The sequence below is a fragment of the Nyctereutes procyonoides genome, unplaced genomic scaffold (genome assembly GCF_905146905.1).
Source record: "Nyctereutes procyonoides isolate TBG_1078 unplaced genomic scaffold, NYPRO_anot_genome, whole genome shotgun sequence".
Classification (NCBI taxonomy): domain Eukaryota; kingdom Metazoa; phylum Chordata; class Mammalia; order Carnivora; family Canidae; genus Nyctereutes; species Nyctereutes procyonoides.
In genome coordinates, this window is record NW_026575043.1 from 38,463,142 (window position 1) to 38,483,291 (window position 20,150).

At 42.5% G+C, this 20,150-nt stretch overlaps 1 gene segment (V, D, J or C); it reads right to left on the minus strand.

Annotated features, from left to right (window-relative positions):
• Window positions 1-3,555: 3,555 nt before the first annotated feature.
• On the minus strand, window positions 3,556-5,096 carry LOC129508287 (immunoglobulin lambda variable 1-40-like). The segment is given in 3 exon segments: window positions 3,556-3,582; window positions 4,571-4,905; window positions 5,019-5,096. Coding segments are annotated over 3 exon segments (420 nt in total).
• Window positions 5,097-20,150: the final 15,054 nt, after the last annotated feature.

A 20,150-nucleotide genomic window follows, 5' to 3' on the forward strand; every position in this document is an offset into this window, starting at 1 on the left:
TTTAACTTGATACATTTTGAGAGATGTATAGACACATGAAATCATCCTCACCATCAAATTGATGAGATAGGGCTAAGAACAGCCCACCCTAAAATGGTCTCCTTTGCCCTGGAAATTATTTTGAGATAAAAGTGTTCACTACTCCAGCAACCCAGCAAAAGCTTTTCTATTCCCCTCTACTACCTGTTTGTATCAAGAACAGAGGTATTAGCAGAGATCTCTCTTTACCTAATAAAAATATCTGCATAACAGAGCATCATCTGTTTTCCATACATCTCTTCTCACATACCTGCTGATGGACTTCCTTCCATTGTATCCCAGACCCTTTCCTTGTCCTTTGCTCAGGATATTGGATAAGGTTCCAGTTGTATGACTGTCTTTCGAATTTCAAATGTGTGTGGATTCCTCATCAATATGAAACTAAATTTGTTAATGTCCTGTTAATCTGTTCCTTGTCAGTTTGATTCTTCTTCCAGCCTGAAGAACCATGAAGGGCCAAGGAAATTCTTCCTCCCTGACAGGTGGCATACTGGGCAGGACACTCGAACTTGCTGGACACGGCTTGACTCAGAGGCAAGAGCTGAGATCCTGGGACATCTGACATAATCAGATGAAGTTAAGTCAGCAGAAGTTAAGATTTCTTAAGTTTATAGCCCCCCAGAATTTCTGTCTGTGGATTCTGATGAAGGCAAGTGTGGCAAGAGGCCTTTTTTTCTCTCTTTCTAAATTTAGATTAGCAGGAGAATATATTGTGGAACTAGTTTGTTCCTTGGGCTTAGTAACTCTTGGTAAAAATGAAGTAATTCTTGGTTATTGATCCATTTCCTCCCAGCAATAGCCTTTGTTTTTCTCTGTGTCTTTAGTGTCATGTGTCCTATAAAGGAATTACTATGGGGAAGATGGCCGATAAATGTACTAAAAGTCTTCTGTTGGATTCGCTCCACAGATCAATGAATTCATAGTTCTCATAAAACAGATCAGTTTGGATAAACTGTAATGTGTTTTGCTGGCTGTTGGTAAGGGAAATCTTGGACACCAAAGTGCAAAGTTGCTGGCATAGGACAAGTGCTTAAAAGTTCTTAGAACACTCACTTCAAAAAGACTCACCATAGTTTGGAGGAATCGCCAGTTGGCCTGCATCATCCCCACCTTACTCCTGTCATCTCCTGCACACACATCAATGGCTCCACTATTACTAGTTCATGGTTTTCATTCTTCATTGGACATTCCACATGCCCACAAATTCATCAATTTTCCTTTTTTGAAATGTTCACCAAAATCATCTTATTTTGGATCAGTCAGATATTTCCCACGGGGTTTCTGTGTAATACTTCTTAAGTATAATCAACGCAATAGAATCATTTTAGTGTATAAATGTCCCTGCCATGTAAGAGTCCTAATAATGCCTAGTATTGTCATTTTAGAAGGATTCCTGAAAAACCATTCATGCCATGTAGAGATGAAAAAGCTGATAATGTCCTATTAGCAATTGGTAGATATTTTCTAAGTGACAGCTACATGTCAGTGCCGCATAGACTCAGTCATGGGACATAGATGCCTGGAGTTGTCACCTAGATGCTGGCTGTTGTTCCTGGCAGTGAGGACCTCATGAAAGCAGAGGCAGCACAAGCAGAGGGGTTCACCCTGCTTCCCCAGTGATGTGGAGCAGAGTGTGAGCAGTGCCTCTGTCAGATCATATCTTACAGGATTGATCAGTTTTATTACTAGAATGATGGCCACAATTTATAAAATATATTGAATTCCTCAATGTATCTTTGGATCTTGAGAATCAGCTGGGATTCATATTTGAGACTGAGTAGAATCTCGGAAGATATTGGGAAGAGCTCCCTGGTTTTGGTGCTAATGCAAGATCATTTTGCTACCATCTTTGGGAAATCTGTGTACCTCACACTCAAGTTTGCTATAAACCTGAAGCATCTCTTAAACATTAAGTATATTCAAAAAAGGGAAAAATAAGTGCTCTGTGGAACCATTTCATAAAGAAAAACACAATCAAGATGGAGAATGTACTATTCTGTCATATACAAGAAAAGAAAAAATGAGAAATAAGAAACATTTCCACATCATAAATAATGTGAAAATAAAGAAGGAAGATTATAGAAAACCACTAATTCCAAAGGACATAATGAAAGCATGTTCTCAAATGTCAGAATAGAATAACCACTTACTATCTTTGGAATGAAAATGGATAATGCACAAATGTATGAAATAAGAAATGGCATGTGGAAGAAAATGAAATATGAAAAAAAGTCACTGTTAACCTCCAGTGATAAAAGGTAAAAAGCATACTTTCTTAGGAAGAAAAAAAGTGTTTTTATTAGAAAGAGCTGACTAAACAGACTAATGACTTAGAAGAAAATGGAAAATGTTATATTGGAACTATCCCACAAAAAGGCATACATTTTTTCAGGAAACACTCTCAAGCTTTCAGATTCAGATGTCAAATGATTCTATGTTTTTGCTTTTTTAAAAAAAGATTTCATTTATTTATTCATGAAGAGAGAGAGAGAGAGAGAGAGAGGCAGAGACAGGCAAAGGGAGAATCAGGTTCCATGCAGGGAGCCTGATGTGGGACGTGATCCCAGGACTCCAGAATCATGCCCATGTCAAAGGCAGGCACTAAACCGCTGAGCCACCCAGGGATCTCTGTTTTGGCTTTTAATTCAATTATATATTACAAAATGCTGAAAGAACTGGAAATTTTAAATTCTTATAGAAAGCAAATATAATGGGTACCTATACCAGAAAAATAAAATACAGACAATATGCAAAAAAAGGTTGCAGATAAATGAATAAGTAAATAAACACATAATTTTTAAAAGAAAACAAAAATTGCAGACCAATACTATGAAATATTGAGGTAAATATTCTAAATAAGTTACCAACAAGAAATTACAGTACCTGATTAATATATTGATACTCTGTGTCCATATGTGATTTATTCAAGGAATACAAGTTGGGTTTTACAATGATAAACCTTTACTATAAGGCATCACGTTAATAGTTTGATAGCTAAAATTATACTATCTCAATAGATTTGAGAGATTCTTTGACCACAACTTGTTTTTTATTTTTATTTTTATTATTTTTAAAGATTTTATTTATTTATTCACGAGAGACAGAGCGAGAGAGAGGCAGAGACACAGGCAGAGGGAGAAGCAGGCTCCATGCAGGGAGCCCGACATGGTACTCAATCCCGGCTCTCCAGGATCACATCCCGGGCTGCAGGCGGTGCTAAACCGCTGTGCCACCAGGGCTGCCCACCACTTGTTTTTTAAATTCTCATAAAAAACACGTAAACTAGAAGAAGATAGAGACATGTATACCATGGTAACACACTCTCTGCCACATATATAACTCAGCTCCACAGCCAGCGCTTCAGCTAATGGGGTGAACCAGGAGAACGTTCCCACAAGATCATGAACAGGCCAAAGTGACCTTTAACTCCATTAATACTCAACAACATTCTTCACCTGCATTTCGAAAAGAAAAAAAAAAGGTTAGCTCTCAGCATTGATTGGAACAAACTGGTAGTCAAGCCACCTGAATGTTCGAATATGCCTGTGGAACAGAACTGACAGAGAACAATCTCCCCAGTGAGCATAAAAACAGAAAATTCCTATTAGGACTAATGAGAAGATGGCACATTGTGGAAAATTCTACAGGCCAGTAAATGAGCAAGGATGGAGACCCTGGATGCCTCAGATGTCAGGTGGGAGACAGCACACTGGACCTGCCAGTCCCAGTCCATGGACATCAGTGCAAAGATACTATGTGTCCCAAACCGATGCAAGATGTCCTTTCTGTCCTCTGCAGCCCTTTGTCAAGGAAGAGGCAACTGTGAGTAACTGGGGGATGGAAAGGAAGGAGGATCCCTCGCTCCCAAGTGGTGCCCCTGGATGGAACTGTGCCCATGGTGGCAGCAGCAGAGAAGCAAACACAAGCTACAGGTTGAGCCTGAGCAGATTCTGGGGCCTCCCTCCCACCAGATGAGAAAGGGATTCTGGTCTCAGATCCCTGGAGCTCTGTGTGAGCCCTTAGATACTGTCACAGGAGGAGCTGTGAAGGGCAGCCTCACCCTCTGGTCTCAGCCCAGTGATGGTCAGAGAGCTGGAGTTGCCAGACATGGAGCCAGAGAATTGATTGGGGTCCACAAACAGACTAACCATTATAATAGAGGAGAATTTCAGGACCCATTTGTGAGAGCATTGGAACCAGGGCACAGTGTACACTAATGGTTTCCATGTTTCAGAAAGCCTGCATGCCTGTTTCTGGCTTGACCTACATGAAGTCACTCCCTGGGGCAGCTTGCCCCTGGCACCAAGGCATGTCTGCTCAGTTTGGTGAAATTGTATCATGTGTTCATGCCAAGAACAGGCTTTGGGAGCTGAATTTAAGAGAATGGGGTCAGGTTTTGTAGACAAACTTCCCTGGAGTGTATCTCAGACTCCAACTTATACCAAATAAACAAAAGAACCAGCTGCAGGCCAAGGAGTAGGGGCTGCAGAGGAAACTCCATTGTTGTGGAGGCAACAGGTTTGTGTCTCACTTCCCCATTGGACTGGAGCACTGTGTGAGTATTGAGGCTGTCATCGTAGGACTGGCAATAATAATCAGCCTCGTCCTCAGCATGGAGCCCAGTGATGGTCAGAGTGGCTGAGCTGCCTGACTTGGAGCCAGAGAATCGTTCCGGGACCCCAGATTCTCTGTTATCATCATCATAGATGAGGAGACTGGGTGCCTTTCCTGGGAGCTGTTGGTACCAGTGCACATAATTATCACCACCGATGTTGTCTGTGCTTCCAGTGCAGGAGATGGTGACCCTTTGGCCCAGGGATCCAGACACTGAGGCTGGCTGAGTCAGCACAGACTGGGCCCAGGACCCTGCAAGGGGGAGAGAAACAGAGAGGGTGATGCTGGGGTCTGGAGAAAAGAGGAGGAAGCATGTCCTCACATGTACTCCCAAGACCCCTTCCCCTGTCCCCACATCCAGTCACCTGTGCAGTGAGCGAGGAGGGTGAGGAGGAGAGGGAACCTGGCCATGGTAGAGGTCATCAATGATCCTGCCTCTGTGGTCCCACAGCTGAACGGAGCCTTCTCTCCTGTCTTCCTTCCCCTCTTCATCCTCTGAGAGAGGGAGGGCCCATCCATGCAAATGAGACCCCAGCTCTCTGACCCCTCCCTGGTCCTGGGTCAGGTCCCTCTGCCTCAGGATGTCAGAGGGTGAGCAGTGGAGGGGTTATGTGGGGCCAGGGCTTGGGAAAGTCCCAGCTTTGAGCTCTGAGCCCAGGCCACAGGCAGTTCCAGGCACCAGGTGCCAGGGATCACTGCAGCTTGAGTTCAGGAAGCAAATTTATATTTGTCGTAGAATCATCCTGTCCACCTATCTTTCCGTGAAAATCAGGTCTAGATGATTTCCTCCATGATGCAGTGGAGGATGAAATACGAGGCCTGTGTGATTCAGAGCTGAAGGCTCATGTGGCTCCTGGGGACCCAGGTGCAGGATAGTCAACTATCGTGAGGACCCTGCTTACTCTAGTGTGCAGGAGTCAGCTATAGATTTTCCTGATATTCCCGACCAAGACCCTGACTCTTGAGAGCACCCCACCTGCGCCCCCTGCTAGCCTCAGACTCCATGCTAGCCTCAGGCTCCATGCCCCCCAGCCTGTGTCACTCCCCAGCCTTCTGAGAAGGGCATCTGACCTTTGCAGTTGGACTTTTCTTATGTCACCACCTAGGGTAGCACAACGAGCAGGTCAGTTCTGTAGATATTAGGGTTGAGCCACTCATTTTTCCAGGTCACCAATGCCCTCAGACAACTGAGACCTTTATTTTATGAGATATTTCAGGATTTCCTGATTATCTAACTTTACTTCTACCTTGTCCCTGGTTTCATTAATGGGACATAAGACACTTTAACCCAGCTCAAGGTTTAATGTCTCCCAGAAAAGCCATTGGTTTAACTCTGGTAATTAATCTACATAGGTTACCATATAGGTTGAATTATTTGATTATATTTATTATTGTCAAGGGCTTCTGTTAGGTTGACCAGCTCCTGTGATACGTATCTTGGCTTCTTATCTCTGTCCTTGACAAGAGAATACCATACTGTCAGGACAACATGTCTTGTCCTTGATCACTTCTCTGGACTTTCATTTACCACTGAATAATTATTTCTGCATTATGACATTTAAATTTTTTTATTGGAGTTCAATTTGTCAACTTATATCACCTAATGCTCATCCTGCCAAGTGCCTCCCTCAGTGCCCATCACCCAATCACCCACCTCCCTTTCCACTACCCATTGTTTGTTTACCAGAGTTAGGTGTCTCTCATGTTTTGTCATCCTCTCTGATATTTTCACTCATTTTCTCTCTTCTCCCATTCATTCCCTTTCACTATTTTTTTATATTCCCCAAATGAATGAGACATTTAATGTTTGTCCATCTACAATTGACTTATTTCACTCAGCATAATACCCTCCAGTTCCATCCACGTTGAAGCAAATGGTGGGTATTTGTCGTTTCTAATGGCTGAGGAATATTCCATTGTATACATAAACCACATCTTCTTTATCCATTCATCTTTCGATGGACACCGAGGCTCCTTCCACAGTTTGGCTATTGTGGACATTGCTGCTAGAAACATCGGGGTGCAGGTGTCCTGCTGTTTCACTGCATCTGTATCTTTGGGGTAAATCCTCAGCAGTGCTATTGCTGGGTTGTAGGGCAGTTCTACTTTTAACTCTTTGAAGTACCTCCACGCAGTTTTCTGGAGTGACTGTACCAGTTCATATTCCCACCAACAGTGCAAGAGAGTTCCTCTTTCTCCACATCCTCTCCAACATTTGTGGTTTCCTGTCTTGTTAATTTTCCCCATTCTCACTGGTGTGAGGTGGTATCTCATTGTGGTTTTGAATTGTATTTCCCTGATGGCAAGTCATGAGGACCATTTTCTCATGTGCGTGTTGGCCATGTCTATGTCTTCCTCTGTGAAATTTCTGTTCATGTCTTTTGCCCATTTCATGATTGGAATGTTTGTTTCTTTCCTGTTCAGTTTAATAAGTTCTTTATAGATCTTATATCTTGGATACTAGCCCTTTATCTGATAGGTTATTTGAAAATATCTTTTCCCATTCTGTAGGTTGTCTTTTAGTTTTGTTGACTGTTTCTTTTGCTAAACAGAAGCTTTTGATCTTGATGAAGTCCCAATAATTCATTTTTGCTTTTGTTTCTCTCACCTTCATGGACGTATCTTGCAAGGTGCTGTGCCCAAGTTCAAAAATGGTGTTGCCTGTGTTCTCGTCTAGGAGGGTTTTTTTTAATTTAATTTTATTTATGATAGTCACAGAGAGAGAGATAGAGATAGAGAGAGAGACAGAGACACAGGCAGAGGGAGAAGCAGGCTCCATGCACTGGGAGCCCGACGTGGGATTTGATCCCCGGTCTCCAGGATCGCGCCCTGGGCCAAAGGCAGGCGCCAAACTGCTGCGCCACCCAGGGATCCCTCGTCTAGGAGTTTGATGGAATCTTGTCTCACATTTAGATCTTTCATCCATTTTGAGTTTCTCTTTGTGTATGGTGTAAGAGAATGGTCCAGTTTCATTCTTCCGCATGTGGATGTCCAATTTTCCCAGCACCATTTATTGAAGAGACTGTCTTTTTTCCAGTGGATAGTCTTTCCTGCTTTGTCGAATATTAGTTGACCATAAAGTTGAGGGTCCACTTCTGGATTCTCTATTCTGTTCCATTGATCTGTGGGTCTATTTTTGTGCCAGTACCACACTGTCTTGATGATCACAGCTTTGTAGTACAACCTGAAATCTGGCATTGTGATGCCCCTGGCCCTGGTTTTCTTTTTTAATATTCCCCTGGCTATTCAGGGTTTTATCTAATTCCACACAAATCTTAAGATTATTTGTTCCAACTCTCTGAAGAAAGTCCATGGTATTTTGATAAGGATTGCATTAAATGTGTAAATTTCCCTGAGTAACATTGACATTTTTCACAATATTAATTCTCCCAATTTTTTATTGGTTCTCTGTTATATTTAGTTTAGTTTAGGTATATAAATCATCCCAGTATCAGCCCTCATATTAAATAACATTTATATAAATTGTCTATATAATTAATATTTCATCCACTGACTGACAGTTCACTCCTACAGAGGAGTGCCACTTCCTTCCTGAATGAAAAACTCTAAATGACGTGCTGTAATAATTTTAAATACACACAAACACACATTATTATATAGTTATATCTTGCTTTTTGTGTTCCATTGCACCATGTCCAGGTTTACATATAAAATATAATTGGTGATCATTCTTTCCCAGTACATGTGGTGTCTCTCATTTTGATTCATCTTTATTCCATAGGATAATATCCTATATTTGGCAACTTTTAAAAAAATATTTATTTATTTATTTGAGAGAGAGAGAGCATGAGTGGCTGGGACAGAGGAAAGGGAGAGAGAATCGTAAGAAGACTCTATAGTGAGTGCAGAGCCCAACATGGCACTTGATCTCAAGACCCTGCGATCATGACCTGAGTCAAAAACCAAGAGTCAGACTTCAACAGACTGCACCAACCAGGTGCCCCAATTTGGTCTCTCTTCTATTCAGAAATATTCATCTGGATTTTAATTATTTTTTATTGTCAAGAACTCTGAACTTTACATACCTGTATATTCATTCCTAAATGTGTGAGGTAGAAATATTTCTTTAATAATTGAATTCTGAAAATATAATACTGAGACAAACTATGTATGTTTTTAATATTTTGATAAAAATTAGAATTTATGTTCCAAAATTTTTCACCAATTTGTCATTTCACCCTCAATGTATAAGACATCCTATTTAACCACACATGATAGCAGATAATATATTGATATTAATATTTACCTTTTTTGTATTTTTTATTGGAGTTCCGTTTGCCAACATATAGTGTAAACCCAGTGCTCATATTGTCTAGTGCCCCCCTCAGTGCCCATCACCCAGTAACCCCATCACCACACCCACCTCCCTTTCCACTACCCCTTTTTTGTTTCCCAGAGTTAGGTGTCTCTCATGTTCTGTCACCCTCACTGATATTCCCACTCATTTTCTCTCCTTTCCCCTATAATCCCTTTCACTTTTTTAATATTCCCTGTATGAGTGAAACCATATAGTGTTTATACTTCTCCAACTGACTTACTTCACCTACCATAATACCCACGTTGAAGCAAATGGTGGGGATTTGTTGTTTCTGATGGCTAATATTCCATTGTATACATAGACTACATCTTCTTTTTTAATTTTTATTTATTGGAGTTCAATTTGCCAACATATAGCATAACACCCAGTGCTCATCCCACCAAGTGCCCCCCTCAGTGCCCATCACCCAGTCACCCCACCCGCCTACCTCCCCTTCCAATATCCCTTGTTCATTTCCCAGAGTTAGGTGTTTCTCATGTGTTGTCACCCTCACTGATATTTTCACTCATTTTCTCTCCTTTCTCTTTATTCCCTTTCACTAATTTTTGTATTTCCCAAATGAATGAGACCATACAATGTTTGTCCTTTTCTGATTAACTTATTTCAGTCAGCATAATACCCTCCAGGTCCCTCCACGTCAAAGCAAATAGTGGGCATTTGTCATTTCTAATGACTGAGTAATATTCCATTGTATACATAGACCACAGCTTCTTTATCCATTCATCTTTTGATGGACACCGAGGCTCCTTCCACAGTTTGGCTATTGTGGACATTGCTGCTATAAACATCGGGGTGAAGGTGTCCTGCGGTTTCACTGCATCTGTATCTTTGGGGTAAATCCCCAGCAGCGCAATTGCTGGTTCATCGGATAGTTCTTTTTTTTTTAATTTTTTATTTAATTATGATAGTCACAGAGAGAGAGGCAGAGACACAGGCAGAGGGAGAAGCAGGCTCCATGCACCAGGAGCCCGATGTGGGATTCGATCCCGGGTCTCCAGGATCGCGCCCCGGGCCAAAGGCAGGCGCCAAACCGCTGCGCCACCTAGGGATCCCGGATAGTTCTATTTTTAACTCTTGAGAAATCTCCATACAGTTTTCCAGAGAAATAATTGCATTTTCAATTTGTATTTCTGCACTTATTATGGATATTTTCCATATTTACCTATATTGTTGTTTAGGGCTATTACTGCCCTAGTGCTACCATAACAAAGCAGCACCAACTAGATGTCCTAACAGCAGAAATGTATCATCTTCCTGTCCTAGAAGCTGGAAGTTCAAAACTTACAGGGCAGGGCCATGTTCCTTCTGAAACCAGTAGGGGAGTTCTTTCTTGTCTTTTCCATGTCTACTAGAGGTTTGAAGGCTTTCCCTAGCTTACCCCTAAAATTTAACCTCTGCCTTCTTCTTCCCATGGAGACCTCCTTGTCTCCATAGGGCTGACCTGTTAGAATGACACCAGTCATATTGGGTTAGGAGGCCAGCCCACCCCAGGATGGCCTCATCATATCTAATTCCATCTGTAACAATCCTGTTTTCAAATAAAGTCATATTCTTGATTCCTGTGGGTTAGAACCTCAACAGACCTTCTTTCGGTGTGACATGATTTCACCTAGAATGTTAGAGGAGAATCTTTTCCAAAATGTTTATATTTGTTAATGATCCTTACAAACTATGTGATATCCTTCAAGGATGTGATTGATCATTCATTACACAAATATGGGCACCTAATTCCATTGGATTCTGGATCCTAAGCCCAGCTAGTAGTTTCTCTCCCAGGAGGACATCTGGGGTTGGTAAGGCCTCTGAGTTTGTCTCCCAGGAGGAAGCAGCTGCTGTCACCTCTCACTCAGGCATTGAGCAGGGGTGCAGAATCCAGTCAGGTGGAACCATTTCAGTTGGTTTCAGGCCTTGCCAGCTCTGAGCAGGTGCACAGCTCCCCCTGGTGACAGTCTCAGGAGACTATTCACGGTGGAAGGAATTATGCAGAAGGGAGGTAGCCCATTTGTGCTTTCAATAAACAAACAACAAATAAGTGTGACCTATTCTTGAGTTTGTGCAGAGACTTTTCTGTATCCATTTCATCTATTGTATTTTTTAGTTCTATACTTTTCATTCAGATTGGTTTTGATGACTTCTCTTTCAATTCTGCATTTCTATCTTTTCCATTCATTCCAAGAGTGTTTGTAGCCACTCATCAGATGGATTTTATGATTGCTGCCTAGAAATATCTATCCTATCATTTCAACAACTGAGTAGCCCTTGTGTAGAGGCAGTGGATCTTCTTCCTCATTCAGGATTGGATTTTCCTGGTTCACAACTTGATAGCCAATCATTTCTACTGGATCCTGGAGATTGGGAGTATTATATTGTGAGATCCTGGGTCCCCATTTTTCTTCCTTTGAATCTTATCTTTGAATCTTCCCATTGGGGGGCAGTAGAAGGCCAGGCAGTGTGTATATCAGCTTCCCAGTGGCCCAAGACAATGTGGAGCATTAACTTCCACTTCTCTGTGCTGCTGATTCCCTCTTTAGGAAAATGGGGCATTGAGCATCACCTCCTACATCCCATTAGGTGAGGGAGTGGGACAAGGTCCCTGCTGACCCCAAAGAGGGATGCAAAGGCCTGAATGGAGAAGCCCGGCTACATAGAATGGATGTTCAGTTTCCCACTGAGCTTCCTGGCCTCGTTGACACTAGGGGTCAACTACTTGGATAGTTGACCCCTCCCTCTCAGTCCCTTATTTAGTGTGTTAATGCCAGGCGGGTGTCCAGGCTCAGCTGCTCTGTGGCACCACTGACACCAACACTGAGTACGGGAGCGCAGACCAGTTTTCTCTGGTACAACTCCATTCAGTCTTCCGGCTGAAGGATGATGTTGAAGTGAACTCTCCCAGGGACTGCCATAATTATAGGTGGGAAGAACTGGAGTGCTAACTAGTCCAACTGGCCTCACTTTGACCAGACTTCTTGATGCTACCATGAGATTGAGGCTCAGCTCCCCGCTGAACCACTAACACAACCCTCAGTGAGTAGTGGGGCACTGTTTGCTTCTGCAAGAAGGAGATAAACACCAAGTCTTTGCTCAGCACTGCTGAGAGCCCTGCAAAAACACACAGTTGGGGAATTCATTAGTGTGTGAGGGTAGGTGATGGGCAAGTTTGTCAAAATATTCCGCTGCTCATGCCAACTTATCTCCAGATTCTCTGACCTCGATCATTGACATTTTTTAATTTGGGGGGTTTTTTCCCCATTCTGGAAGTTGGAGGCTTCTATAGCATCCTGTTTTACATTAAGGGAAATAATGGGGAAAAAAAAGGAACCCAGAAAACTCACTTCTGTGTTTCCTTCAGTGGTCGTGGTTTGTAGGAAGTCTTCCTTCTTTTTATACCTTCTGGAGTCTGCCTCTACTTGCTTGTTTTCTGGTGTGTGGGACATTTCATTTGTCAGAGAGAGGACCAGGATGAATGGAAGCACGCCATGTTGGACAGAACTGGGGATAATCATGGTGCCTACTCTGAATGGTTTTCTCTAATAATAATAATATGTTGGAGATCCTACTTAGCTGCTGCTGTGGAGGTCATTTATCCCGACCCATAAGCTATTTACATGCAAGACAGGTCATGTGATTACTATTTTTATACTTTTCTTTACAGAATAATAAAAAGTACTGAATGACAAAGGAATGGTTTTGAAAAATTGTAGAGTCAGGGCTGGGAGTCATCAGAGCACAAATGTTAACTTTGGGGTTCGCAAACACAGAGAAGAGAAAATGATATGCTTTTATCTATTTATTTTCACGTGTTTGTGGTTGAAACTGCTATTCTGTAATAATTTTACATTTACAGGAAAAAGTATAAATCCAGTACAGTGAATGCTCACATCCCTTTCACTCAGATTATTCATACCTTGCATAACCACAGTAGTACTATTTTAAAAATAACTGGACTGTAGTCCATTGACATTAATGAGATTGGAGAGTTTAGGCAGGTTTCACAGGGTTTTGCCATTGTTATTCTTTTATTCTGGGATGCAGGTCAAGTAGCCACGTTGCATGACATACATCCTATGGTGTGTGAGTTTTCCAGTCTTCCTTTGTTCTTCTTGGCTTTGAGTATGTTGAAGATTCTTGGTTTGGTATTATGTCTCAGAATTTAAGTTATCAGATGTTTCTCATGATCATACTAAAGTTGTGGATTTTGGGGATACATAACACACAGTTGGACTGGTCTATTATAATGCTTCATAGAAGAAAATGTATAATACTAACTCGATTTATGACTGGTGTAAATCTGGAACATATGGAGGAGAAGGTATATATTTGGGGGCTATTATGAATAGTTCATTTTCTTTTCATACTTCAGCTAGTGTCAGTGTACTGGATTTTTTAAAGATTTTATTATTTATTTATTTATTTATTTATTTATTCATTCATTCATTTATTTATTTATGAGAGAGAGAGAGAGAGAGAAAGGGAGAGAGGCAGAGACACAGGCAGTGGGAGAAGAAGGCTCCATGCAGGGAGCCCAACTGAGGACTTGATTCCAGGACTCTAGGATCACACCCTGCACCAAAGACAGGTGCTAAACTGCTGAGCCACCCAAGCGTCCCAGTGTACTGGACTTTGGCCATTCTGATAGGGGTGTGGTGGTAGCTCGTTGATGTTTATATTTGCTTTTCCCAAATGATATATTGTATGGAATAGAAGATCAGGTTTCCTTTCCATCTGCACATCTCCTGTGAAATGTCTGGGAATGACTTTGATCCAATTTTTGCTCACGTGGTTTGTTTCCTTTTACTTAGTTTGATGAATTTATTTTCTAGTCCTCCCTCCTTTCCTTCCTTCCTTTCTCCTTCCCTCTCCCTTTCTCACTTTCTCTTTTCTCTCTTTTCTTTTTCTCTCTCTCTCTCTCTTTCTTTCTTTCTTTCTTTCTTTCATTTATGCAACATATATATATGTTATTATATATGTATACAATAAATATATATGTATTTGTGTGCTTATTCATTATTGGTAAACTCTTTAGAGGTTTGGAAATTGATTTAAAATATATTAAAAATATAAAAAATAGTGAAAGGGAATAAAGAGGAAAGGAGAAAAATGAGTGGGAAATATCAGAAAGGGAGACAAACCATGAGAGACTTCAAACTCTGGGGAATGAAAAAGGGTTGGTGGAAAGGGAGGGGGGCGGGGGTGGAGGTGACTGGGTGACAGGCACTGAGGGGGCACTTGGTGGGATGATCACTGGGTATTATGCTATATGTTGGAAAATTGAACTCCAATTAAAAAGTATGTAATAAAAATAAAAATTAACAAAAAAAACAACAGTAAGAAACCTTCAGAGATCATAGTTTCATTTGTTTTATATTTTTTTCAAAACGTTGGAAATCTTTCCCCTTTATTCCCTTTCACTATTTTTTATTTTTATTTTTATTTATTTTATTTTTTATTTTTTTAATAAATTTATTTTTTATTGGTGTTCAATTTGCCAACATACAGAATAAAACCCAGTGCTCATCCCAATAGGTGCCCCCATCAGTGCTCATCACCCATTCACCCCCACCCCCACCCTCCTCCCCTTCCACCACCCCTAGTTGGTTTCCCAGAGTTAGGAGTATTTATGTTCAGTCTCCCTTTCTGATATTTCCCACACATTTTTTTCTCCCTTCGCTGAGCCTGCAAAGATGAGAAAGGGGTTCTGATCTCAGTTCCCATAGGGCTGGAGCTCTGTGTGAGCCCTGAGATGTCATAGAAGAGGTTGTGAGGAGCAGCCTCCTCCTCAGGCCTCAGCCCAGAGATGGTCAGGGAATTATTTTGCCAGACATGGAGCCAGAGAATGGATCAGGGTCCACAGAAGGTCTAACCATCATAATAGATGAGGATTTGGTTGCCCATTCATGGAGCTGTTTGCACTAGGACACATACTGGACACTTCTGATGTGTCCTGACTCAGACAGAGCTGTATTCAGGGTCGTTGATTCTGCCCTGATCTGTCATGGAATCTGTCCTCAGGGCAGCTGCCCCTGGCACCCAGGAATCTGTGCTCAATTTAAGAAAATCACACAATATCTAGCTCCCAAGGATAGGCTTCAAGGAGAAATGTCAAAGAATGTGGAAAGACTTGGGTAAACAAATTCAGTGAGATGGATCTCAGAACTCAGTTCATATCAAAGAAGCAGCTGACTTTGCCATAAGGCCAGGGCTTCACAGGCAGTGCCACTGTTCTAGGGACAGCAGGTTTGTGTCTCACTTCCCGATAGGCCCAGAGCAGGGGCCTTTCCTGGGAGCTGTTGGTACCAGTTCACACCAAGTATACCAATGCTGTTTTTGCTTCCAGAGCAGGAGATGGTGATTTTCTGGCCCACGGATCCAGACACTGGGGCCGGCTGAGTCAGCACAGACTGGGCCCAGGACCCTGAAAGAGGGAGGGACACGGAGAGAGTGATGTTCTTTTCTTTAGACAAGAGGAGAAATCAAGGCACATGTATCCTCTCAGAGCCCCTTCTCTCATCCCCGTATCCAATCACCTGTGCAGTGAGCGAGGAGGGTGAGGAAGAGAGGGGACCAGGCCATGGTGGAGGTCATCACTGATCCTGCCTTCAGTGGTTCCAGAGCTGAGCAGACCTCCTCTAATCTTTCCCTTCCCCTTTTAATCCTCTGAGAGAGGGAGGGGCCATGCATGCAAATGAGACCCCAGGTCCCATTACCTGAGGATATTATTATTATTATTATTTTAATAATAAATTTATTTTTTATTGGTGTACAATTTGCCAACATACAGAATAACACCCAGTGTTCATCTGCTACTCCCCACCTCATCTTCTCATAAATAAATAAATAAGTAAATAAATAAATAATACATAAAATCTTAAAAGGAAAGATTTTCTTATTAGGGTTCCAGTTAAGAGGCAGGTGATAAACTGCTGGAGAGGTTGGCCAGGGGCAAAGATTCGGAATTGGTGGTCCTTGTGGACACAGTGACCAATCTCCTGATGTAACCTATGTCTATATGGAGGAGGGAGAGGAGGACTCCAAGGATAGTGGATACACAAGCACAAAGTCATTCAGGCCCCATACTGAGGCTGAGATCCCAGGTCTCATACCCTCAGCACAGTGTTGAGATGCACTGGCACCTTCATGCACGTCTGCTCCCTCCAAGGTTGGTATTTGATAGCGATGGAAGTACAGCCTGAGAAGTAAGTTCTCTGGGATTCACAGCCTGTGCTTCTCCCTCATGGCTGCTCACGGACTTTATCTCTCACACACAGACAAGGCCTCCCCAGGTCCTGTGGTGCTTTGACCACAGCCTGTTTATGTGACTCACATGCAAGTTTTGAAAGCCCTCAGGGCCCACTTCATATTTCTCAGATGTCCCCACAGGACTCCTGCCCTCCTGTGTCCCCCCTGAATCCACTACCCTGGAGCTTGTCCCAGGCCCTGTTGCAGCTCTCATCTTCCATGGCAGAATCCTTCAATTCTCACTCAGCAGACACCTAAGATATGCCTCCCTTGGGCCATCTCCAACCTTCCTCTGGGGCAAGAAAGGAAGCAGATGACCCAGTTCTACCCCATTGACACTCAGTCCTTTCCAGGACTCACTCCCTACAACTAGCTATTCATGTGGAGAGTTGCCCTCCTCAAGGAGAGGAGACACTTCTGGTCACAGAGCAGACTCCCAGCTCTGTGCCTCTCAAGACAGGCCATGGTGTGGAACATCACAGGTGTCAGGTATGACTGTTGACACTATGAAGCAGGGATGTAGTTCCTACTCACTGTCCCTGTGCTCTCCAGCCAGGGCGGCACCAAACACGACTGGTCACAGATGTCAGATCACACACGTGACAGATCTAAGCAGGGTCCTGCCCCACACAGGCCTGTGGGAACATTGACATTGCCAGCATCCCTCAGGTTATTAACCCTCCCAAACCACCACAGTCCCCTGGGGTTTGGAAACACGTCAACTCAGGTAGTGAGGGCTCATTCCCTAAAGCCAGAGCCTGGTTCTTCTTTCTGGAAACATCCCTGGCCTCTCCAGTGCTTTGGTCTCAGTTTCCAATGTGGGGAGTCCCATGGATTTGGTCTGGAAATATGACAGCAAGGAATGGTGGCAGAGGTAGGTGAGGGGAAGTTGTGAAGAGGCCTGGGATTCAGAGGGAAGGGAAAGCACATGAATTCCACTAAAGGGAAAATATCACTGTCACTGTAGGTGACACTATTCTTACAAAAGAAAAGTCGCTATGTATGCTTATGTTTGTAAATAATAATAATAATAATACAAAAGGACAAATTGTGTAGTAACCCAGCAGCAGCCACAAGACAATTGTACAGAATGAGTGGCTGAAATAACAGAAGTGTGTTTTTCTCACAGCTCTGGAGGCTGGAAGCCCAAGGTCATGGTAGCAGCAGGTTTGGCTTCTCCCAAGTCAGTTCTCCTTGCTGGCAGATGGCCAGCTCCTCCCCTTTCCCTCCTATGACCTCTTCTCCCTTCACACACACTCCACAGACCCTGCCTCTTCTTGTGTGGTCTCCATCTCATGGGAGTCGGGTCCCACAATTGTGACCTAACTGACCCTTAATTACCGCACCTCCTTGAACTCTGTCTCTAAATATAGTCACACTGGGATGAGAGATCATTGCATTAATTATGTGCAGGATATAATTCAGTCGATAGCACCAAGAATTAGCATAACAAAACAAAAAAACAAACAACATGATTCTAAATCTTTCCATGCCATACTGTTCATGTTGGGTTGTGTGACATGGATTTTCTAGGACAAGAAACGAAATTTGGCCACACACTATATAACATTTCAGAAATTTTTTTCTAGCATATTTGTTAGAACCTCTCATGATTCCTTTTGGCTTGGATCTTGTGTGAATGAAGATGTTTGATTCTTGATTTTATATACATATATATGTATATATATTCACGTATACTATGCATGATAATATATAAACACAGATGCATTTACTCTATCTCTCAAATATATATATACATATATATAATATATATATACACACACATACATACACAGATATAAATGTTTGGTTGAACATGATTCTCAGAGTTTCTGTGAATATATATTTCAAATTAGATTAAGAATTAAATCAGTAGATTTGATCAAAGCAATGTGGGTGAGCTTCATCCAATATGTGGAAGGCCTTGAAGACAAAAGACTGACCTTCCCCAGAAAGAAGGACTTCTGGGATCACATGCCTTAAGAACTAAACTACAAATTCTACTCTTTCCCCCTCAGTGTCTGTAGCCTGCCAGTCCACACTGAAGATCTTAGACTTCTTTGTTCATGGCTAATAATTCCTTAAAATAAGTCTCCCAGATGGGTTGATCAGTAGGTTACATATATATCTACGTACACATACAAATGCACATATACATACACATTATATTATATACACACATGTGTACATACATACATATATCCTATTGATTCTGTTTCTTTTTTTTAATTTTTTTATTTATTTATGATAGGCGCACAGTGAGAGAGAGAGGCAGAGACACAGGCAGAGGGAGAAGCAGGCTCCATGCACCGGGAGCCCGATGTGGGATTCGATCCCGGGTCTCCAGGATCACGCCCTGGGCCAAAGGCAGGCGCTAAACTGCTGCGCCACCCAGGGATCCCTTGATTCTGTTTCTTAGGAAATCCCTACGTCATCCACAGTACTCTATCCAAATCTCAGTCTTATTCTTTGCTATTTCTGTACCTTTGCAAGGCTCCTTTCAATAGAAAGATCATGATCAGTGGTCGGAAAGGGAAATCTGTGCTTTGGGTCCTACAAAGACCTGGTGAAGTCACCTCCATGTGGAAGCAATGTCTAAGAACAAAAGAGTTTGCAGCAGTCTCAAGTGCCTGTGACACAATCCCACAAGTCCAAGCTACCAGCACCCCCACTCTTTCTAGGACAGACTCAGGCAACTATAGAAGTTATCCTTGATTTTGTGAGAAAGGTCTTGGGATTTTCCATCCAGGATGTTCAGATGCAGGGTCTGAATCTGAGCATTCTCAATGCAGTCAGGAACCAGGAATCCCACAGTGTCCAATTCTGTTTAGACCTTCTGAGGACTAGTTCTCACTAAGTAGGTTGTCCATCAAGTAGCTGTTCCTTGGGGCCCAGGGCTCATCAGAAGCCCATCCCCCAGGTGCAAGCCCCAGAGAGTAGCAAAGGCTCATTGCCCTGTGACGCTGGCCCAGGCCTGCTGCAGCCACATTGTGCCCATTTGCCAAGGGAGCTGATTTTCCTGCCCCTGTTCTGAGCCGCTACCCTGACTGACAGTGCTCTCCCTGCCTGGCCTTGGTCCCCCAAACAAAATATGTGTTCCTGGAGTTCATAGGTACTTCACTCACCTCCTCTTCCTCAGACAGGTCAGCCCATGTGCCACTAGAGAAGGGTCATCCGAGGTCCATGGTTACCTCTGTGTCCCTTCCCATGTTTTCTGTTCCTTTGCTTACGCTTCCTAACTCAAGACTCATTGCAGGTGGATTTTCCCTTGTGGGGAATCTTTCAGTCACTTTGAGAGGAGTCATTATCTTAGTGACATTCTGTGTTTTGAAGAACAAACTAGGAATGACTATTCACTTCATAATTAAAGAAAACTTTTCTTGCAGTATTATGTAATTTCAGTATGAATAATATTCATTTTTCTCAGATTTATGTTATATGCTTATATTGATGATATTATAAATGTTATTGTTTTATTTTTTAATGGAATGTTCATTCCTAGTCTGTAGAATACAATTAATTTATTCATGGTGGCTTCTGTTTCACTAAATCCAAGATGAAGCCCTCAGCTCAGGAGTTCTTTGCGGTCACTCCTCCCCCCTGCTCCAGGGACACAGCACAGCCCCGTCGAATAGCCTCCTCCAGTGTCCCCCCTGAGAGATTTCTTTTTTTTGAGATTTTATTTTTTTATTCATGAGGGACAGAGAGAGAGGCAGAGACATAGGCAAAGGGAAAAGCAGGCTCCCTGCAGGGAGACGGATATGGGACTCCATCCCAGGATCCCAGGACACGCCCCAAACCTAAGGCAGATGCTCAACCACTGAGCCACCAAGGCATCCCTCTCTGAGAGATTTCAATCTCTTTTAAAGCAATGTTGATCTTAGGAAACTGACCTGATTAGAATACAGTAGCGATCTGAAAG